The 18755-nt window shown below is 42.2% G+C and overlaps 1 protein-coding gene across 1 annotated transcript in view; it reads left to right on the top strand.

Moving 5' to 3' along the window:
* Positions 1 to 18017, top strand: part of LOC144528994 (glycine receptor subunit beta-like) — a 79859-nt gene extending 61842 nt beyond the window's left edge. Inside the window, exons 9-10 of the mRNA XM_078267907.1 lie at positions 17261 to 17422; positions 17724 to 18017. Of these exons, the coding sequence (XP_078124033.1) occupies positions 17261 to 17422; positions 17724 to 18017 (456 nt within the window). The remainder of the gene's footprint in view (positions 1 to 17260; positions 17423 to 17723) is intronic.
* The last annotated feature ends 738 nt before the right edge of the window (positions 18018 to 18755 follow it).

Here is an 18755-nt window from a genome sequence, read left to right as displayed (position 1 = left end):
TTGTTTTCTATAACACTAACCCCCAATTTCCACTGGATGCGGAACGGCTGTGTTCCGACTGCGTCCCAGCTCCGGCGGTCCGCAGCCCTCCGGAGCAGATATGCAGAGCTTCTGCTTCATATTTCCCTGCACTACACCTAGAAAACACAGCAGAGAGTTGTTTCCGCTCTACTCCTCTGGATGGAAACCAACTGTTGTTGGTTTTGTGTCATGGCCGTGCCGCAACAAATCCGCACCTAGTGTTTGGTATTGATGGACGGCGGAGCACGCAGCCGTTCCGCAGCGGAGCTGGTCCGCAGTGCTGCATTCAGTGGAAATCCGGAGTAACTGACTGAGCTTCTCTCCAGCTTGACCAACTATATAAGTCATCTTTGACTTTGACTTTACTCCAGCTGGACTGGAGTATGTGATGTTAGCTGTTCACTGAATATTACACTTAAGGTTATCAGTGTTTCCGCGGCGTCTTAAAAAGTAACATTTCAAAATCAAAATTTTAGGTCTTAAAAAGTCTTAAATTGTGTTCTAGGTCTTAATTAATTTTTTAACAGGTCTTAATTTTCCTACGTCAATGTAACACTACCTCTAATGCTCATTGAAATGTTCCTGCAGCGCTTTAGAATGTTTGTTGTAGTTCTGTCACTACCTTAATATAATTTGCTACAAATGAGACGAACATGCAACTTATTTTGCAGCCAATTTATACACCAGTCCTATAATGCCAATGAGGAAATCGGGGAATTGTTTCAGACAATGTTTCCAGACTCTGATTTTTTTTAATGAATTTTATTCATATTGGTCTTAAAAAGTCTTAACTTTGACTTGGTGAAACCTGTAGAAACCCTGGTTATGCATTGTTCACTTCAACTATGAGAGACAAAATGAAAAAAAAAATTCCAGAAAATCACATTGTAGGATTTTTAATAAATTTATTTGCAAATTCCTCGGGAAAATAAGTATTTGGTCACCTACAAACAAACAAGATTTCTGGCTCTCACATACCTGTAACTTCTTCTTTAAGAGGCTCCTCTGTCCTCCACTCATTACCTGTATTAATGGCACCTGTTTGTACTTGTTATCAGTATAAAAGACACCTGTCCACAACCTCAAACAGTCACACTCCAAACTCCACTATGGCCAAGACCAAAGAGCTGTCAAAGGACACCAGAAACAAAATTGTAGACCTGCACCAGGCTGGGAAGACTGAATCTGCAATAGGTAAGCAGCTTGGTGTGAAGAAATCAACTGTGGGAACAATTATAAGAAAATGGAAGACATACAAGACCACTAATAATCTCCCTCGATCCGGGGCTCCACGCAAGATCTCACCCCGTGGGGTCAAAATGATCACAAGAACGGTGAGCAAAAATCCCAGAACCACACGGGGGGACCTAGTGAATGACCTGCAGAGAGCTGGGACCAAAGTAACAAAGGCTACCATCAGTAACACACTACGCCGCCAGGGACTCAAATCCTGCAGTGCCAGACATGTCCCCCTGCTTAAGCCAGTATATGTCCAGGCCCGTCTGGAGTTTGCTAGAGAGCATTTGGATGATCCAGAAGAGGATTGGGAGAATGTCATATGGTCAGATGAAATCAAAATAGAACTTTTTGGTAAAAACTCAACTCGTCGTGTTTGGAGGGGAAAGAATGCTGAGTTGCATCCAAAGAACACCATACCTACTGTGAAGCATAGGGGTGGAAACATCATGCTTTGGGGCTGTTTTTCTGCAAAGGGACCAGGACGACTGATCCGTGTAAAGGAAAGAATGAATGGGGCCATGTATCGTGAGATTTTGAGTGAGAACCTGTTCCATCAGCAAGGGCATTGAATATGAAACGTGGCTGGGTCTTTCAGCATGACAATGATCCCAAACACACCGCCCGGGCAACGAAGGAGTGGCTTCGTAAGAAGAATTTCAAGGTCCTGGAGTGGCCTAGTCAGTCTCCAGATCTCAACCCCATAGAAAATCTTTGGAGGGAGTTGAAAGTCTGTGTTGCCCAGCGACAGCCCCAAAACATCACTATATATATATATATATATATATATATATATATATATATATATATATGACACCAATTGTCACTTCTGATTCACAACTTAAATAAACTTAACTATAATTATAACTAGTAGAAACAGTCTTTTGGAGCTAAAAGCGAACAGTCGTCCCATTCTGCTGATGTCTTTGTTGTCTTCCTAGCCCTTACAGAAGGTTTTGTATCCAGCCTAGAAGTCCAGAGTTTTTCGGTGTCTTTGTGCCATTAATCCATATTGTTACATCCAAGATTGATACACTGTATGTAAGAAATGTAAATAGTTTGTCCTTTATATGAGTTATAATGTTCAATATGTTTATTTTTGCACTGGATGACTCCAAATATATAGAACTGTTTTAGACAATTGGCAGTGGCATTGCTGTGTGTGTGATATCAATATATATATCTGTGAGATTCATGTTCCGTTTTATTTATTTATTTGTCTTTATTGTCCTACAACCTTTTTAACATTCAAGTGATGCAGCACAAATATTCTAATAGCCCAGTTTTTCCTGAAAAGAAATGATGTTCATAGATTGACTATGGACAACAGGGTTGATGTTTTGAAGTATAACCCAAAAGCTAGTTCATACACAAGTGCCAGAATGAACTGGGACCAGAGGCTGTTATACCAGCTGTAGAAATATACATTTTATTTATATTACATCAGAACAAAACAAAAAGAAAACACACGATTCAGAACTAGACTGCATTACCAGGGAAACTGGTGTAGAGTTGAGCACCAAAATAAGTTATAACCAAACCGAGGCAACAAATCAAATCCCATTAAATAACACTGCATTTAACTGCACACAGCACACTAAGTTGCCCCAAATTTACACAAAACACCCATGCAAAATGGTTACTCCACCCTTCAGTTCCCCCCTTCAATGCAGCCAGAAACACGAGATATGGCCCATTCAATGACTTAGTGGGAGCGCAATAAATCTAACATAAGTGGGAAAAACAGTGGTTGGCTCTCCCAATTACGTCTTGCTTGACTTAGAAGCACATTCCCCTCTCCCAGTTGAAGACAGGCAGGTGACTGGAATCTGTGCTTAGCTGATGTGCTTAAACAATCACTCCAAGCTTCGGACCCTCACCACCATGAAGATTCCAATCAAGCACCAAACAAAGGCTGGCCTCAGCTGCTCTCTCAGGTGTGTCTGACTGCATCAAGAAAGATCCAGGTGAGCTTCCCTCCCCTATTCATAGACTCTGCCCCTTTGCCTGGGTCCTAGTGCTAGACTCTCTCTTGCCTTCCCTATCACATCTACCCACACTTTAAAAGGTCACCGTCCCGGTGACAAGAAAAAACTAAAATTGTTTTGTGTTTTAAACCCATGGTCTAAACACTGCATACACTGATTGACTAATGGCTTGGGGACTGTTATTGTCACTGCCACTTCTGTTATTTTCAGCAGGTCTGCATACGGACTGTGGTAGATTAAAGGGGTTCGTATGGCAGCCTGCTGTTGTTCTATAGGGACGTCTCACAAGAATAGGGGGGCTACTAGAAGACTCCTCATGTAATAGATCTTCCGAGCTGTCTCGATGGTGCTCTGGTTGTATTGTAACTGGTGGATCTTCAGGTAACAAGTTATGGTAAGTGGCTGACAATTCCGAGTTTCCAGAGTTTGGGGGCTGGATTTGAATCATTATGACACTGCACATTTCACTTTCATCTTCAGTGATATCGAGATAATTTTCCTCTCCTTGGGGCAAACTGTGTGATTCAGATGAAGGCGGGTTAGCAATGTCAACAGCGGCAGTAGGAGGCACAACTTTAAGCTATGTCCTGTTGATATTTTTCTCTGGCCCTACTTCATTCTTTGGTCGGATCTTGTAAACCCTTCCTTTGTCATCCAGACAGTGCACAACCTCATAGATTGTATGGTCACGGTGATCCTGAATTTTGTTGCGTCCAAGTGGATGGTTCCTTCTTAAAAAAAGCGTTCCTGGTACCAATACCTCTGTTGCATTTGGAATCAGTTGCCTATTCCTACGTTCAGCTGCCAGTCTTAGTTATTCATTGGTATGTTTGAACACAGTCTTCAGCCTTTTTTGATGCTCTACTACCCAGTCCTGGGTGGCGCCTGGGGCCAAGTTGTTATCTGCAGCACCCAGCAAAAAATCGACAGGTAGCTTAGCTTTTTGTCCAAACATTAGCTCATATGGGGAATAGCTGGTGGAAGCATGTTCTGTTGTATTGTATGCGAAAAGAATCTGAGGCAGGTACTGCGGCCACTTCTTCTTTTCAGGTGGGAGGCTACGGAGCAGGTCATGCAAGGTGCGATTGAATCTCTCACACTGCCCATTGCCCTCAGGGTGGTATGGTGTAGTGCAGCTCTTTTCAATGCCATATATCTTACACAACTGTTTTAACAGCTCCCCTTCAAAATTTCTGCCTTGGTCACTGTGTATACGTTTGGGTACTCCATACACATAAAACCATTTTTCTGTTAGAATCCGAGCTGTAGTGTTAGCTTTCTGGTCCGAGGTTGGATACGCCTGGGTAAGCTTAGAGAAAACATCTGTGATGACAAGGACATTCTCTCGGCCATCCCCAGCTTTCTCTAGAACAGTGAAATCAATGGCCAGAATCTCTAGCGGTTGGGATGCCATGATATTACCAGGGAATGTTCTGACTTTAAGCTGATTGGTTTTAGCTACTAGGCAGCGATTACAATTTTGGCAGTATTTCTCAATATCTTGCCACATGTGGGGCCAAAAGCATCTCTCCCTCACAAGGTGTGTGGTCCGTTCAATCCCCTGGTGACCATGGTCATCATGGAGGTGTTTGAGCACCTCACCCTTAAGACATTCAGGGAGAAGGAGTTGAAAGACTTCTGCCACTGTGTTTGGTGGTCTGATACGGCGATACAAAACCCCATCTCTCAGACAAACCCTGTCCCATTGTTGGACCAGTTGTTGGACGATATTTGACCTCAAAGTCAAATGCAGCCAGCTCTGAAACCCAGCGATGTTCCACAGCCCCAAGTTTGGCTGTTTTCAAATAGCTCAAGGGATTATTGTCAGTAAAGGCAGTGAACTTATTCCCCAGCAAGTACTCCCTAAACTTGTCCGTCAATGCCCATTTCAGGGCCAACAGCTCCAATTTCCTTGAGCTATAGTTAAACATGTTACACTCTGAGCGTCTAAGGCCTCTGCTGGCAAAAGCAATAGGTCTCCGTCGACCTTCTTGATCCTGTGACAATACTGCACCAAGTCCCACATGACTTGCATCAATTTCAAGAACAAAAGGTTTTGCAAAATCAGCATAGGCAAGGACTGGGGCGCTGACTAATCGTTCCTTTAAGGTCTGAAACCCCTGCTCACACTCTTCATTCCACTTCTTCAGGATAGAGCCTTTGCCATAACCCTTGAACTTGTGTTTGCTCCCAATTACTTCCGCTACCAGATGGTGTAACGGTGCTGCCAGCTTTGAAAATCCCTCCACAAAACGGCGGTAATACGATGCAAAACCAAGGAATGACTGAAGCTCTTTTGCAGTAGTGGTTCGTTTCCACTCTGAGACCACACTGATCTTGTCTGGGTCTGTGGCCACGCCAGCAGCTGACACTATGTGCCCGAGGTACTTCACTTCGTGTTGGAAAAACTGAAATCTTTTGAATTTCAACTTCAGGTGATGTTCTTGTAAGCGAGCCAAGACCAATTCCAAACGCTGAAGGTGATCTTCAAAAGTGGATGAGAAGACAACAATGTCACCGAGATATAATAGAAGTGACTGGAGAGACTGATCACCAAAAATGCGTTCCATTAGTCGCTGGTGCATTACAAAGCCCAAAAGGCATTCGATTGAACTCAAAAAGTCCAAATGGGTTGCAGAATGCTGTCATGGCCTTGTCCTTCTCAGCAACGGGTACCTGATTATACCCACTGGCCAAGTCAAGTGTGGAAAACCATCTTGCCCCACCCAGGGCATCCAAGGACTCTTCTAACCGTGGCAGTGGGTATGCGTCTTTCCTTGTCTTTGCATTAAGGAGCCTATAATCCACACACAGTCTTATGCTCCCATCCTTCTTTTGGACGATGACTATGGGGGAGGCATAAGGACTGCAGCTCGGCTGAATGACACCACTATTTAACAGCTCCTGAATGTGAGCCTTGACTTGCTTGTACTGGGAGGGGGGTAACCGCATATAGCGCTGGCGAAGAGGGATATCATCTATCAAGGGGACTTCATGCTCCACCAGTGTGGTACAACCTAGATCTCCTTCTCCTTGGCTGAACACTACTGCATATTTTTTTAACAGCGCCTCCCCTTGCTGCTGTTGCTCTGATAAGAGAGTAGGCTATGAGGCACTAGAGAGCTCGAAAGCAGGGCTACTGTCAGCAGCAATGGATTGCACAATGGCCACCTGGCTTCCATCCTCATCTTCCAAAACACAGAGGGGATTGGGTATGAACCACACGCAATACACCTAGTAAGGTGTTAGATTTGAGCCATGCATCTTGTAAGCCAACATTGACAACAGGTATCTCCACTATGCCCCACCTTACTGTCAGCAGGGCCTTAGAGATCAATACCCCTGGAGGCAAACAGTTTCCATCTTCAAGGGGTTCCAGCAAGACTGAGGGAAGAGTCATGGTAGCAGAACTTTGGCAAACAACAGAGATGAATTTCATGGAGCCTGCTGGAATACGGACAGGTCGACCTTTGACCTTAACCTTTCCCAAGTATCCTTGTTCACCAAGTGACTCAATAGCATGGCAATGTGACAGGGCCTCTTTCCAGCCAAGGGGGTAAGCTTCGCTTCAGAGCTCGAACCTCCTATGACGCCATTTTGATGCTACAAAGCGATCACCCGACGTTAGCACTCCATTGACTGCCATTCATTTTGACAGAGAATAACTTTACATTTGAAGCGTTTAAAGACTATTTGTCCATTGTTTATTTCTAAAGAAACACGACAATGTATAAAAGGGCTCCATTACCTTGTACCTCACGTTATGGCTCCGTTGTAGATATTTTTTGTAAAAATAGGCGATTGTGTCATAACCACTCGACTTACTGTCGCATAGTAGAGGAATTACCGTATAGTACAGGAGAAGCTCGCAGGCAGTTTTGACTTACATTAGCTGTTTACGTTTAATTACTAATGTTAACTAGCATTTTAGTTAGCAATAATTAGCCTGTGTCCATGTTATCTCCTTCCATGTACCTACGCTCTCCGTCTCTGCAAGATTGGGAATGATTGAGATTTCTCTTGGCACAGCTACCAGAAGACTTACAACTTTCAGACAGGTTGCTCACGTCACATTTACGTCGTCTCTCTCAGTTGGAGGTTGTGCAGTAACGCTCAGCGCTCATCGGAAAAGTGCTTCTAATATCCTTCACTGGTCTCCGTCCAGAGCAATGGGATCTGTTGGTCCATTCTTATATACTGTCTATGTTTCCAGCCTAGGCCGGCTGATTTCAATGGGGGGAAGTTGAAAAGGTCAGGACCAAGCTGAACGAATAGCTCGTAATAACAACGTCGGATGATATTCATCCCAATCAAGCCTGGCACAGAAAGTTTTTGCTCCCTAGTACGAGGGTCTTCTGGGCTCTTCACGAACAATACCCCCATTCGGGGGAGGGTCTTACTCTGGATGTTGACATCAAGTTCCAGGTAACCGATATAGGGAATTCCCAATCCATTTGCAGCCTTCAACTGCAACCAGTTGCACTGTTTCAACTTATCTTCACCTTTTGGCTGAAAGTGTTCAACAAAGAAATCTTCTGTAATAGTGGAGACCATGGAGCCAGTGTCCAGTAAACAAGGCACTGTGAAACCTCCCATATTCACTTCCATTGTTGGACATTCCCCTATCAGTTCAGGTGGACGTTCATCCTGGTCCCTTGAGCCTGAGAGTCCCCCTCCTGGTGTCTGGCTCCCCACACCAGAGGGCGCTAGTTTTCCTACGGCCAAACTGAAGTGGCTACAGCATTGTTTGCTTGTACTGTTGCTTGATGTCTTGAGCTTTTGGTGAGACCTGCGGCAGACTGTATCTGAACCCTACAGAATCGTGGTATGTGTCCTACCTTACTACATCGCATACAAATTGGTTTACCATCTGCTTGAAAATGATATGGTTTTGAGTCTCCCTCTCTTTGTGAAGTCTGTGCATGTGGGGTGGTATTTGAGATTCCTATGTGTTTCATAATGACATCAAGCTGTGCCTGCTGTTTCCTAAGACACTCTTTAAGCTCAGCTAAATCGCCATGTGGTTGGACAGACATAGCATTAGTCTCAGCTACATCCCTATCTTCTGGATTAGTGTATGTCTTACAGGAAAAAGCACGAGCCCTTTGCCTACCCCCTGTTTCTTCCTTCTTCTGCCCACCTGATGGCAATATTACAGAGCAAAGTAAATGACATAGTGGGAGTTTGACTGATGCTCTGTTTCAGCTCCCTACGCAGTATATCATCATGTACATGTTCTGTAAACTGATCACGCAAAATCTGGTCAGAATTAGAAATGCCACCAGCTGTTTTACAAAGGACCACATCTATAAGTGACTTTAGAGCATGAGAATAGTCTCTAAGAGATTCACCTTCCCTCTGACTATGCTGAAAGAACTGAAGCTGTGCAGCAACGTAAGACTGGGAGCAACTAAAGTTTTCAGTAAGTATGGTAAATATCTTCTCTGGATTATCTCTGTCTGTCAGATTATGAAAATCAAGCTCTGCTTTCGCACCCCCGTCTAGATGATCATACACAAAAATAATCTGTTCAGCTTGGGACATTTGTCTAACTGCAAAGCACCTGCGAGCCTCTTCAATCCATTTTTCAACAGTTATCAAATTGACAGACATTTTACCAGAAAATTTTGAACATTTTCGCTCTCTTGGAACATACACAAATTGAGTCTGTGCTGGAGCAGCAGTGAAGATCGGCATACTGACACTTGCTGCAGTGGAAACAGCAGGCTCATTAGACGGCCCTGCTTGAGGTGAAACAGTACTTTGGTTTGCCACCTGTGACTTCAATTGTTCATTTTCAGCCTGAAGCTGCCGTACCTAATCCATGATGGCTTGAATGTCCTCCATACCACAGGACAATGTTCACTGTTGAGGTTTGAAATTGTTTAAGCTGATCCTTTGTTGGTCTTGATTGCAGCTGCCACCACTGTTTTTCCCACTACACCTTGCTATGCCTATCACTATACAACCTTGGGCCAAAAACGACAAAAAAAAATAAAAATACACACACACACACACACACACACAAAAAATAACAGCCAGTAAGCAGTCTCTGTAAATATCCTGCCGACAACACCAACGCTAGTTCATACACAAGTGCCAGAATGAACTGGGACCAGAGGCTGCTATACCAGGTGTAGAAATATACATTTTATTTATATTACATCAGAACAAAACAAAAAGAAAACACACGATTCAGAACTAGACTGCATTACCAGGGAAACTGGTGTAGAGTTGAGCACCAAAATAAGTTATAACCAAACCGAGGCAACAAATCAAATCCCATTAAATAACACTGCATTTAACTGCACACAGCACACTAAGTTGCCCCAAATTTACACAAAACACCCATGCAAAATGGTTACTCCACCCTTCAGTTCCCCCCTTCAATACAGCCAGAAACACGAGATATGGCCCATTCAATGACTTAGTGGGAGCGCAATAAATCTAACATAAGTGGGAAAAACAGTGGTTGGCTCTCCCAATTACGTCTTGCTTGACTTAGAAGCACATTCCCCTCCCCCAGTTGAAGACAGGCAGGTGACTGGAATCTGTGCTTTAGCTGATGTGCTTAAACAATCACTCCAAGCTTCTGACCCTCACCACCATGAAGATTCCAATCAAGCACCAAACAAAGGCTGGCCTCAGCTGCTCTCTCAGGTGTGTCTGACTGCATCAAGAAAAATCCAGGTGAGCTTCCCTCCCCTATTTATAGACTCTGCCCCTTTGCCTGGGTCCTAGTGCTAGACTCTCTCTTGCCTTCCCTATCACACAAGCTTTTATAGAAAATAAAACCAGACGGACCAGAGGTTGTCAAAAATCCTTTAGGGTTCTGGGATATTTGCAATGGCAATGTACCGCAGACCTTGCGGCTCACACCTCTCGATATTTCCTGACGTTTGCCTCCCCACCGCTACGCTTTGGGTCCCACTTTCGCACACTCCCCGGGTTGTCAGGGGCGACTGGAGCCGGGAGGCTTGGACCCCGTCATAACTGCTTGCAGTTCTAGTTAGGGCCCGAGCACGAAAGTGCGAAGGAACCTATTGTATTTTGTAAGGATTATTATTCCGCGACGTCACTCACATTTCTGAAGGGCTTAGCATGCTGGAAAACTCACAAAAATGTGCACACGTCAAACCTGGCAAAAACTACAAAGTTATGTAGTGATTGGACTCGAGCGTTGTCAGCACAAGTTACAGCACTGTCTAAACAGGAAGTTGTGTTATCTTGGAAACAATTACTCCGATTGCCCCGAAACTTGAACACGTTGTTCCTCATGGGCTGTTTAGCATCTGCCAAACCTGGCGGCAATCGGCCATTAGATGGCGCTGTTTTGAGAGTTTGAGAGTTGAGAATTTTGATGAACAATGCGTAAGTTATGTAGGACCAACTTCCTGTAGGTGGGTGTAGAAACAGGAACGTTTGTATCTTGCCAACGGCTATGGACATAAAACTTAGAACATAGAACTTTGTTCCCCATGTGCCAAATATGGCGTCAATCGGCCTTTAGATGGCGCTGTTTTCAGTTTTTTAATTAAGATGAAGATGAAACCCAGGAGGCAGTATGACGACGGTGACTTGAGCAGCACAGTTCTGTCTCTAATAGAGTCTCACCAAAAAACCAGCCTGCACAACACGTGCAGAATAATCGCTCAGTTGTCGATAGTAATAGTTCACTTGTGTTTCTCCTCACAAAATATTCTTAAATACTACACATTTTAACCACATTTCGCTTAAACATTTTAGCTTAATGTTATTTGTCCATCATAATTGACTAGCTTACAGAAAACATCACAGTCACAACAAAAGGACGTTAAATACATACGTGTCTGTAGCTGAATTAGCTAACCAACAGCTAAGTTAACATTTTCCTAAATGTACAATGACAACAATTTCAATATTAACCAACCATACCCTTTGTAAATTCATCAGGTTAGTAGCTAATTCCGACTGGTTTTAAAACACAAATCAAGAAACAATTCTCAAGGTTAACAACACCGATAGTGCTAATTTGCTGTTAGCTAGCAGCTAAGCTAACTCACCGGAATATTTCATTCACACGCTGTTTGGACGGGGTCGGCAGCTCCACGGCGTTGTATAACTTATCTTTCACACTTTCAAGAATCTCTCCTTGTTTATCGCTGCTAGTTTTCACAACACAAGAGCTACCTGCTGGCGCTACTATTGTGTTCACGTTCTCTCTCCAGTAGCGGCCGGGCCAAAAGTTGAATGACAGGTGTTGAGAACCAATCAGACTGGATAAAATAACATGTATCGAGGAGAATCTTCAAGAAACCAATTAGAGACCAGCTTCAGGTCAAATGCCAGCCCGAAAGTTTGAGGACTCACATACACATCCATTTGGCCAGCGTCCCTGCTCATGAAACTGCATGAAACATATTTAAACATAGAAAATAGTTAACCGATTAAAGCCAGTTTTTATTCAGTGCTGAGGCTCTTACTACCAGCCTGCACATCGTATGAGTAAAATATTTTAATTTTTTATTTTAATTTTATTTTTATATCATTTTTGTATACATTTATATTTCTGGAATTTTGATGGGGGCGGCGCCCCAGCACCCTCTATTGACAAGCCGCCACTGCTTCAGATGGTCTCTTTCTTGTTGAACACTTTTTAGCTCTATTTCCAAGTTGTTGTGCTGCTCTCTGAGCCTGGTGGAGAGCAGCTTCCCTGGCGTGGTGTACTCTGGTTGTTGTCTGTTCACCTGTTCCCTTAGATGGACCAGCTCTATTTCCAGTTGTGTAAACTGTTCTTTAAGGAGGGTCATTGTGTTTTATATCTGAGCTTGATCTGAACTGGGAGGGTCATTTTCTCTTTCTGGAGCTTCCGATGTGGTGCCGCTTGAGGGGGCGGTGTCAGCTTGGCTTTCCTGGATGGTTTCACTCATCGTTGTCTTCTCTCTCTGTGCTTTTTCTTTTATAGTCTGAAAATCTTTCTCAAACTGTCTTAGGTCACCTTGTACCATAACTGTCCTATTTTTGTAGATGTTGACTGTGATGGCAACAGTGTCGGGCTCTTCTTTGTCTTTAATTTTGACTTTCCACCCATTGCAGATCCCTTCTCTTTTGAACAACATGTAGTGTGAGCAGGTGGCTGAGTGCCACGCACTTGGCAGTTGGGTGAAAAGGATGATATGTCTCACATCACCATGTTTGTAATGGTCTTCCATCAATACTTTTTGTTTGTATTGTTTTCTGCTGGTATCACTTCTGGCCTTTGGCGGCTAGAGAATGTTCTCAGCACTGACTGGCAGTTGGGGCATTCTGAGCTTAGCAACGGTTGCTATGTTCTGCTGCTGTTGGCTGACTTACGCCGCCTTACCACTGGCACTTGAAATCAGCTCCGTATACGTAATACGCCCACAGTGGACATCGTACTACACCGTTGAAAAGCGGTGGAAGCAGAGTCGGCGCCAGAGCAGATCTATTGGAGGGGCATTGGGTCATCGTTGGGGGGGCACTGCCGTTTGAGAAATATTTTAACGTAGTGGTGACATAGTCCAACACAGCAGAAATATTGATCAAAAACGAAATACGTTTTTCTTTATTATTATTAATTATTATTTCATTAGCAAATTTCGGCTTGTTGTTGTTAATTTCCATATCATGACACCACGTAGCAGATCTAACTTTACTTACTCCACTTAATTGGGAACGCACCGCGCGCAGGAAAGAGACAAAGAGAGTTGCAGATTTCAGCTGGCTTGACATTGTGTATCTCCTTTTTAATATAAGAAACTTTTAAAAGGAAATCATGAAAGCAACAAAGACGAGGCTATAGGAGTTTGTGGTTATCCGGTTCCTACTACTGACCATTTTAAAACTCAGATTGGTGAGAGGGCTCTTTAACATAGGCTGCAATAAATGTGATTTGGAACAGAGACAAGAATATAAAGACTAGTCTCCTACTTTGCCTTTGTAGAATGGAATCGGCGAGTCATCAATAATTTGTTTTCCAAGCATTTACATGAAACACATGATATGCGGAGCTGACTGAAACGCAGTCAGTGTATCTTTTGCTTTTGGTCATTCGATTTTCATTTCATGAACAGGTTAGTTAAAAAACAAAAAACAAATGGTTATTTGATTTTTGTTTTAAAATACAAAATTGAAATACAAGGTGTTTATTCCTTTTCTTTTTCAAAAGGGAATGTGAAAATGTAAAACATGCTTTGATTTTTATTTTCTATTTCATATAATTTCATATATATATTTAAAATTTTGTATTTTAAAACGAAAATCAAATAACCATTCGTTTTTTTGTTTTTTAATGGCCGTGTATGTAGAAGGGTCAAACACCAAGTCCATTTAACATCCTGACTATAAAAATGTAATCCTTTAAGACAGGTAATAGTGACAGTAAGCAACACAAAACATTTAACAGTTAAACTTTATTGTTTTGACAGATGACAATATTAATAAAACGAAAGTATTTTGTATAATCTAATAGTATTAAATCTAATCTGCAGCTTGAAAAACATTTCACAGCATCAATATAATGGACAGATAAAAACTTCAAGTGAAAATCTATTAGTTACTTTGTGAAACAAGAGTCCCTTTCACACAGCCTGATCAATGTCTATGGACACAGTACAGTCCTTACAGTAGCAGTTGATACTTTAGTTACTGAGCAGTTGAGAAGTATGACACCTGTCGAGCAATAACTTCCTCCTGATGGTTTCTCATACTTAGAGGAGAGTCTGGTGGGTCCAAGTACACCTCATCAGTGCTCAGTTAGATCAGTAAAACACAGCAGATTCAGTGTAAGATTGAACTAGGCTATCATTTTTTATCACGGTGTACAACTGCACATACATTTAGTCTTGAATAAAGGAGTGTAGTGAAGATAATGGGTAGACGCTCAGTCTAGGTGCTAGTTCTGGGTTTATCACCAGGTTCACTCAGGTATGTCGGCCAGAACACCACTTAAGGACAAATATTCCAGAGGATGAAATGAAGAGCTGAGAGATGGTTCTTATTCTGTTTATTTCTTCCTCTTTCTTGTTTGAGTTTGAGTGTGTGTGGTTCCTATAAAGAGATAAACATAATACAAATGAATAAAGGAAACATACTGTAAGTACTCATTCCGCCTTAAGCAGTAATATTCATTACCAAACATAATATAAACAATAGTCGGAATATGGCTATATATCTCAAACTCCAATAATGTAAGCAGAGAAAAGGATTCAAACGCTTATTAAGGGATTCTCAGACATATTCTCCCAACGTACACAACACTTCCTGTTATCTATGATGTTATCTTTAAAGCCTCCAACTAACAAAATGGCTGGATGCTTTTATTTTGAAAACCCCGGAACGGATGCTATTCGAGTTAGCAAAGCCCCGCTATATAAGCCTCGGTAGCGGTACAGAAAACATTATTTAACACCACTTACTTATTATTTTACTCAACCACAAAGTACTGAACAATCCTAACAACAAGTAGTAAAAGTATAAACATGTTTAAATACGATGTTACATGTTTAGACCCGACGTACCGAGTTGGGTGAGCTGAAGCTCGAAACTAGCATGTACGTTCGTGGATATGATTAGCACAATGGTCGCGTAGCGTAGCAACCCCTCACTCTCATCCATATCAAATAGCAGAAATAACAGTTGGTTTAACAAAGAAATACAATATCACGATGCATCAGATATACTTACTATTATGATTTACGCATACTCTGAAGAAAAGGTGCCGCTCACAACTACAATCCAACTGACCGACTAACTCTATCATACTGCTTATTAACTGTCACGTCAGCTATAACATACCAACCAGCACACACTTTGGCTACCCTGTTACCAGCAATGAATAAACGGGAGTAAATGTGAAACATAAAACATAATATGATCAAATATACTAAATAATAGCAACACTAACATAACTTAATATTTCAGACTGCCATACAAAGACCAAGCAAGCCCATATATATTAGATATAGAATATAAGATATAGATATATTTTAGAGTGTGCTAACCATAGATAGCTATGGTTAGCACACTCTAAAAAGTAGCAAACTGTCACTGCCGCCATAACAACACAAAGCGAATTGTAAATGCACTACAACAATGATGCTGAAAACTGACGACAAAGTCCTAATAATATCAACTCACCCAAAGGAAAATCAAGTAGATTTTGCGAATGGTGTAGGCTTCTTCACAGCTTTCATTTATTTTAACAGCAGTTGGAATCCATAAGAGTTGCATTACCCCCATCTACTGGAGACTGTTGGAATCATCACCAGAGACACGAATATCTTCTGACCACAAACGGCAGTTACAAATTAGATGCACAGACACAGATACACATTTGCGGATACAAATCACTCTGCATTCATTTGTGAATTGTGTTTCACAAGTCAGTTAAACAGTTACAGGATACTGTTTTAACACAATTTGAACAGGCTTGTCAGTCCCCAGATCATCAACCGCTGTGCTGGTCCGTTATGTCCGTTGGCGGTTGTCTGAAGCTAGCAATAGCATTAGCCGAAGGGCAAGGTCGGCTCTCACATCTTTCAGAGACTGTGGCTGTACTGGTAGTGGTGGCTGGATTGTCAAAGTCTGCTGCTGGAAAATGCTGAAGAGGAGGAGGTGGTCTAAGCCATTTTCGTAAATCCATTTTTGTCTTGATAGTTAGGCTAACCGCCTATGTGGATGGACAAACTGTTAGCTCTATTCTTTCAATTCAAAACAAAAACCACTACAGCTCAAGTTGAGCTGCAGCGCACAGAATCCTATGGTGGGGCATTCGAGGGCCACTGAGTAAAACACGTTTACTCAGCGACCAATGGATGAGCATTGACCAAGCCTAGTAAACTGCTATGCGTGCACAACTAAAATGATGCATTCTCCCCGTTAATTTCATTTTATTTAATTTAAGTTACAGTTTTCACATTTAATATTAAAATAATAACTAAAAGGGATATTTTTTTTGCCACGTCGTGTCCTGTGTTAGGAGGGGCATCAATGACCGCTAGGGGGGGCACGGCCCTCGAATGCCCCACCATAGCGCCGACACTGGTTGGAAGCGACTCACAAAAATGGTGGACAGACTAGAAAAACTGATAAGTGTCTGAATGTACAATTCTCTATGACCTCTCTGATGAGGGTTATAGAGATATAAATAGAAAGGCTGCTGCATGGAGAAAAGTTGCCCAGGACGTTGACATGTCAGGTCGGTTAAAGGTGATATAGCGGTATAATGTCAATAGTTCGATGGCTGTTGCTAGCTAACCAATTAGCATTAGCAGGTTTGTTTATCAGTACCATAGCAACGCTAACTTCCGCTGGAATTGTTGGATAGGAACTGTCCGTAGCCTGTCACAAGAGTTACATTTTTTGAACGCATCCGAAGGACCAACTGACACGATTTTTTCCGCACCATACTTGTTCGGACCCCATTCGCATGCGGTCTGCAAATCTCCATAGGAAATGAATGACTTCCGGTCGTTTCACAGCTGTATCGGAGCTGATTTCAAGTGCCAGTAGGAAGGCGACGTTACTCTGCTCCTCGGTTAGAGTTTAGCTTCTGCTCAAAATATTTCTTTAAAAAAATAAGAGTTTTAAAATAAAAATATAAAATACTTAGCACAGTTACGTATTCACTCACTTTGTAGAAAAATGGGTCTAGATTTGAGATGTTTTCTTGTTCATCCTGATGGTGGCAGTTGACAGTTGGTGGTTTTTTTCAGTTGTTTTCCTTTGTGGTTTTTTTCCTCCTCCTGATGTTTCTTTTTCTTCCTCAAGGTATAGTTGAGTTTTCAGTGTAGATATTTGAGAGTTTGTCTCATTTTCAAAAACAAAAACGTAACAAACGTAACAAAAAAGGACCAAATCAGGAGCTCATTTTGATGCAGCTGCTTCTCATGGAACTCTCTCTGATCTTTGCTCCCTTGACTTCTCTCTCTCTCTCTCTCTCTCTCTCTCTCTCTCTCTCTCTCGCTCTCTATCTATCTCTCTCTCTCTCTCTTTCCCTCAATCTTTCTCTGTAGGTGATGCTGAACAGTCCCAAACTGATTGAGGAGGAGAAAGCCAAAATGGCCACGAAAGAGAAAGCTTTGCAAGAGAAAGAGGGAAAGAATAAAACTTCAAATAAAACTAACAACACAGTGAATGGGACTGGTGGAACACCCATACATGTCAACACTCTGCAGGTAAATGGACCAGCAGTGTGAATGAATATATTATATTCACTTATATTATTTGTAGTAATCATCACAAGCATCCTTCGGAGTAAATTACATGTATTATAAAAAAAAACACATAAAAAGCTTAGTTTGATTAATCTGGAGCTTTTTTGTGAGAGTTGTGAGGAACGAGTAAAAGAGTAAGAATCGCATTGAACTAGTGCCCCAGCAAGAGCTGGAAGCTGTAAGACAAGCCTGAACCTTATGATGACTCTTTACAGCTAACACTATGAGTGACAATACTCAGTCACTCTCTGTCTTTTACCAGGTGGTAGAAACTCGCTGTAAGAAAGTTTGCACCTCCAAGTCGGATCTTCGCTCCCATGACTTCAGCATCGTGGGATCTTTACCTCGAGACTTTGAACTTTCCAACTTTGACTGTTACGGTAAACCAGTTGAAGTGTCAGGGGCCCTCAAATCCCAGACCAAAGCCAAAAAGAAACCAGCGCCACCCAAACCTGTCATACCTGCTGCTGCCAAACGCATCGACCTCTATGCAAGAGCCCTGTTCCCCTTCACCTTCCTCTTCTTCAATGTGGTCTACTGGTCTGTCTATCTGTGAGGGGTGGAAGAGGAGAGCAGGTGGAAATAAAGTGGTTTGCATCCTGTATTTTTGTCACCATACTGATATTGAAACTACATTGAACTTACAAATGACATAGCAAATTCATATACTGAACTATATACTGTTAAAATCCAGATTTGCAACATTTACGAGCCATGTTTGCAGAGCTGCAGAGACTGCTGTGGTCCCTGGGAGTAACTGTAGGCTGTTGGCTTGAGTCCCCTTTAAACCCAGGCAATAAGTAGACACTGCATGTGTGTCTCTGTCTGATCCAGGACATTATGCTTGATGTGAACTAAACCCTGCTGTGGTGATACGTGTGCATTAGAAATATATGCTTTTTATTGGGGGTAAGAGTACTTGTCACACTGAGTATGTTAAAGGGTAACTTTGTTTTTTTTCAAACTGGTGTGTTTAAGTGACTGATAGGAACAATGATCTTTGAAGTTGGTCCAGAATTAAACAAGACCGCTGCAGTCGGCAGTCTGCGAAACAAGCTACAATGTAAATTATTGGGCTATTGTGCACTGTCAGTTAGCGTCCACTAAAAGTTCTGTTTTTGCCGCTGACAGGCTCAGATTATTATTCTGTGTCTGACAACATCATGGAAAGGATCCCTACAGAGATAGACCTTTTTGTTAAAGAGTAAGATCCTTTTTGTTTAACATGAAACAGCCCTGAAATCACCATCACCAAACCCACCAGACTCAATGTAAATAATCTGTACTTTTATCA

This window comes from Sander vitreus, chromosome 2 (genome assembly GCF_031162955.1).
Source record: "Sander vitreus isolate 19-12246 chromosome 2, sanVit1, whole genome shotgun sequence".
NCBI classification, from domain to species: domain Eukaryota; kingdom Metazoa; phylum Chordata; class Actinopteri; order Perciformes; family Percidae; genus Sander; species Sander vitreus.
Note: the sequence above shows the minus strand (reverse complement) of the source record. Positions and strands in the feature narration are given on the sequence as shown.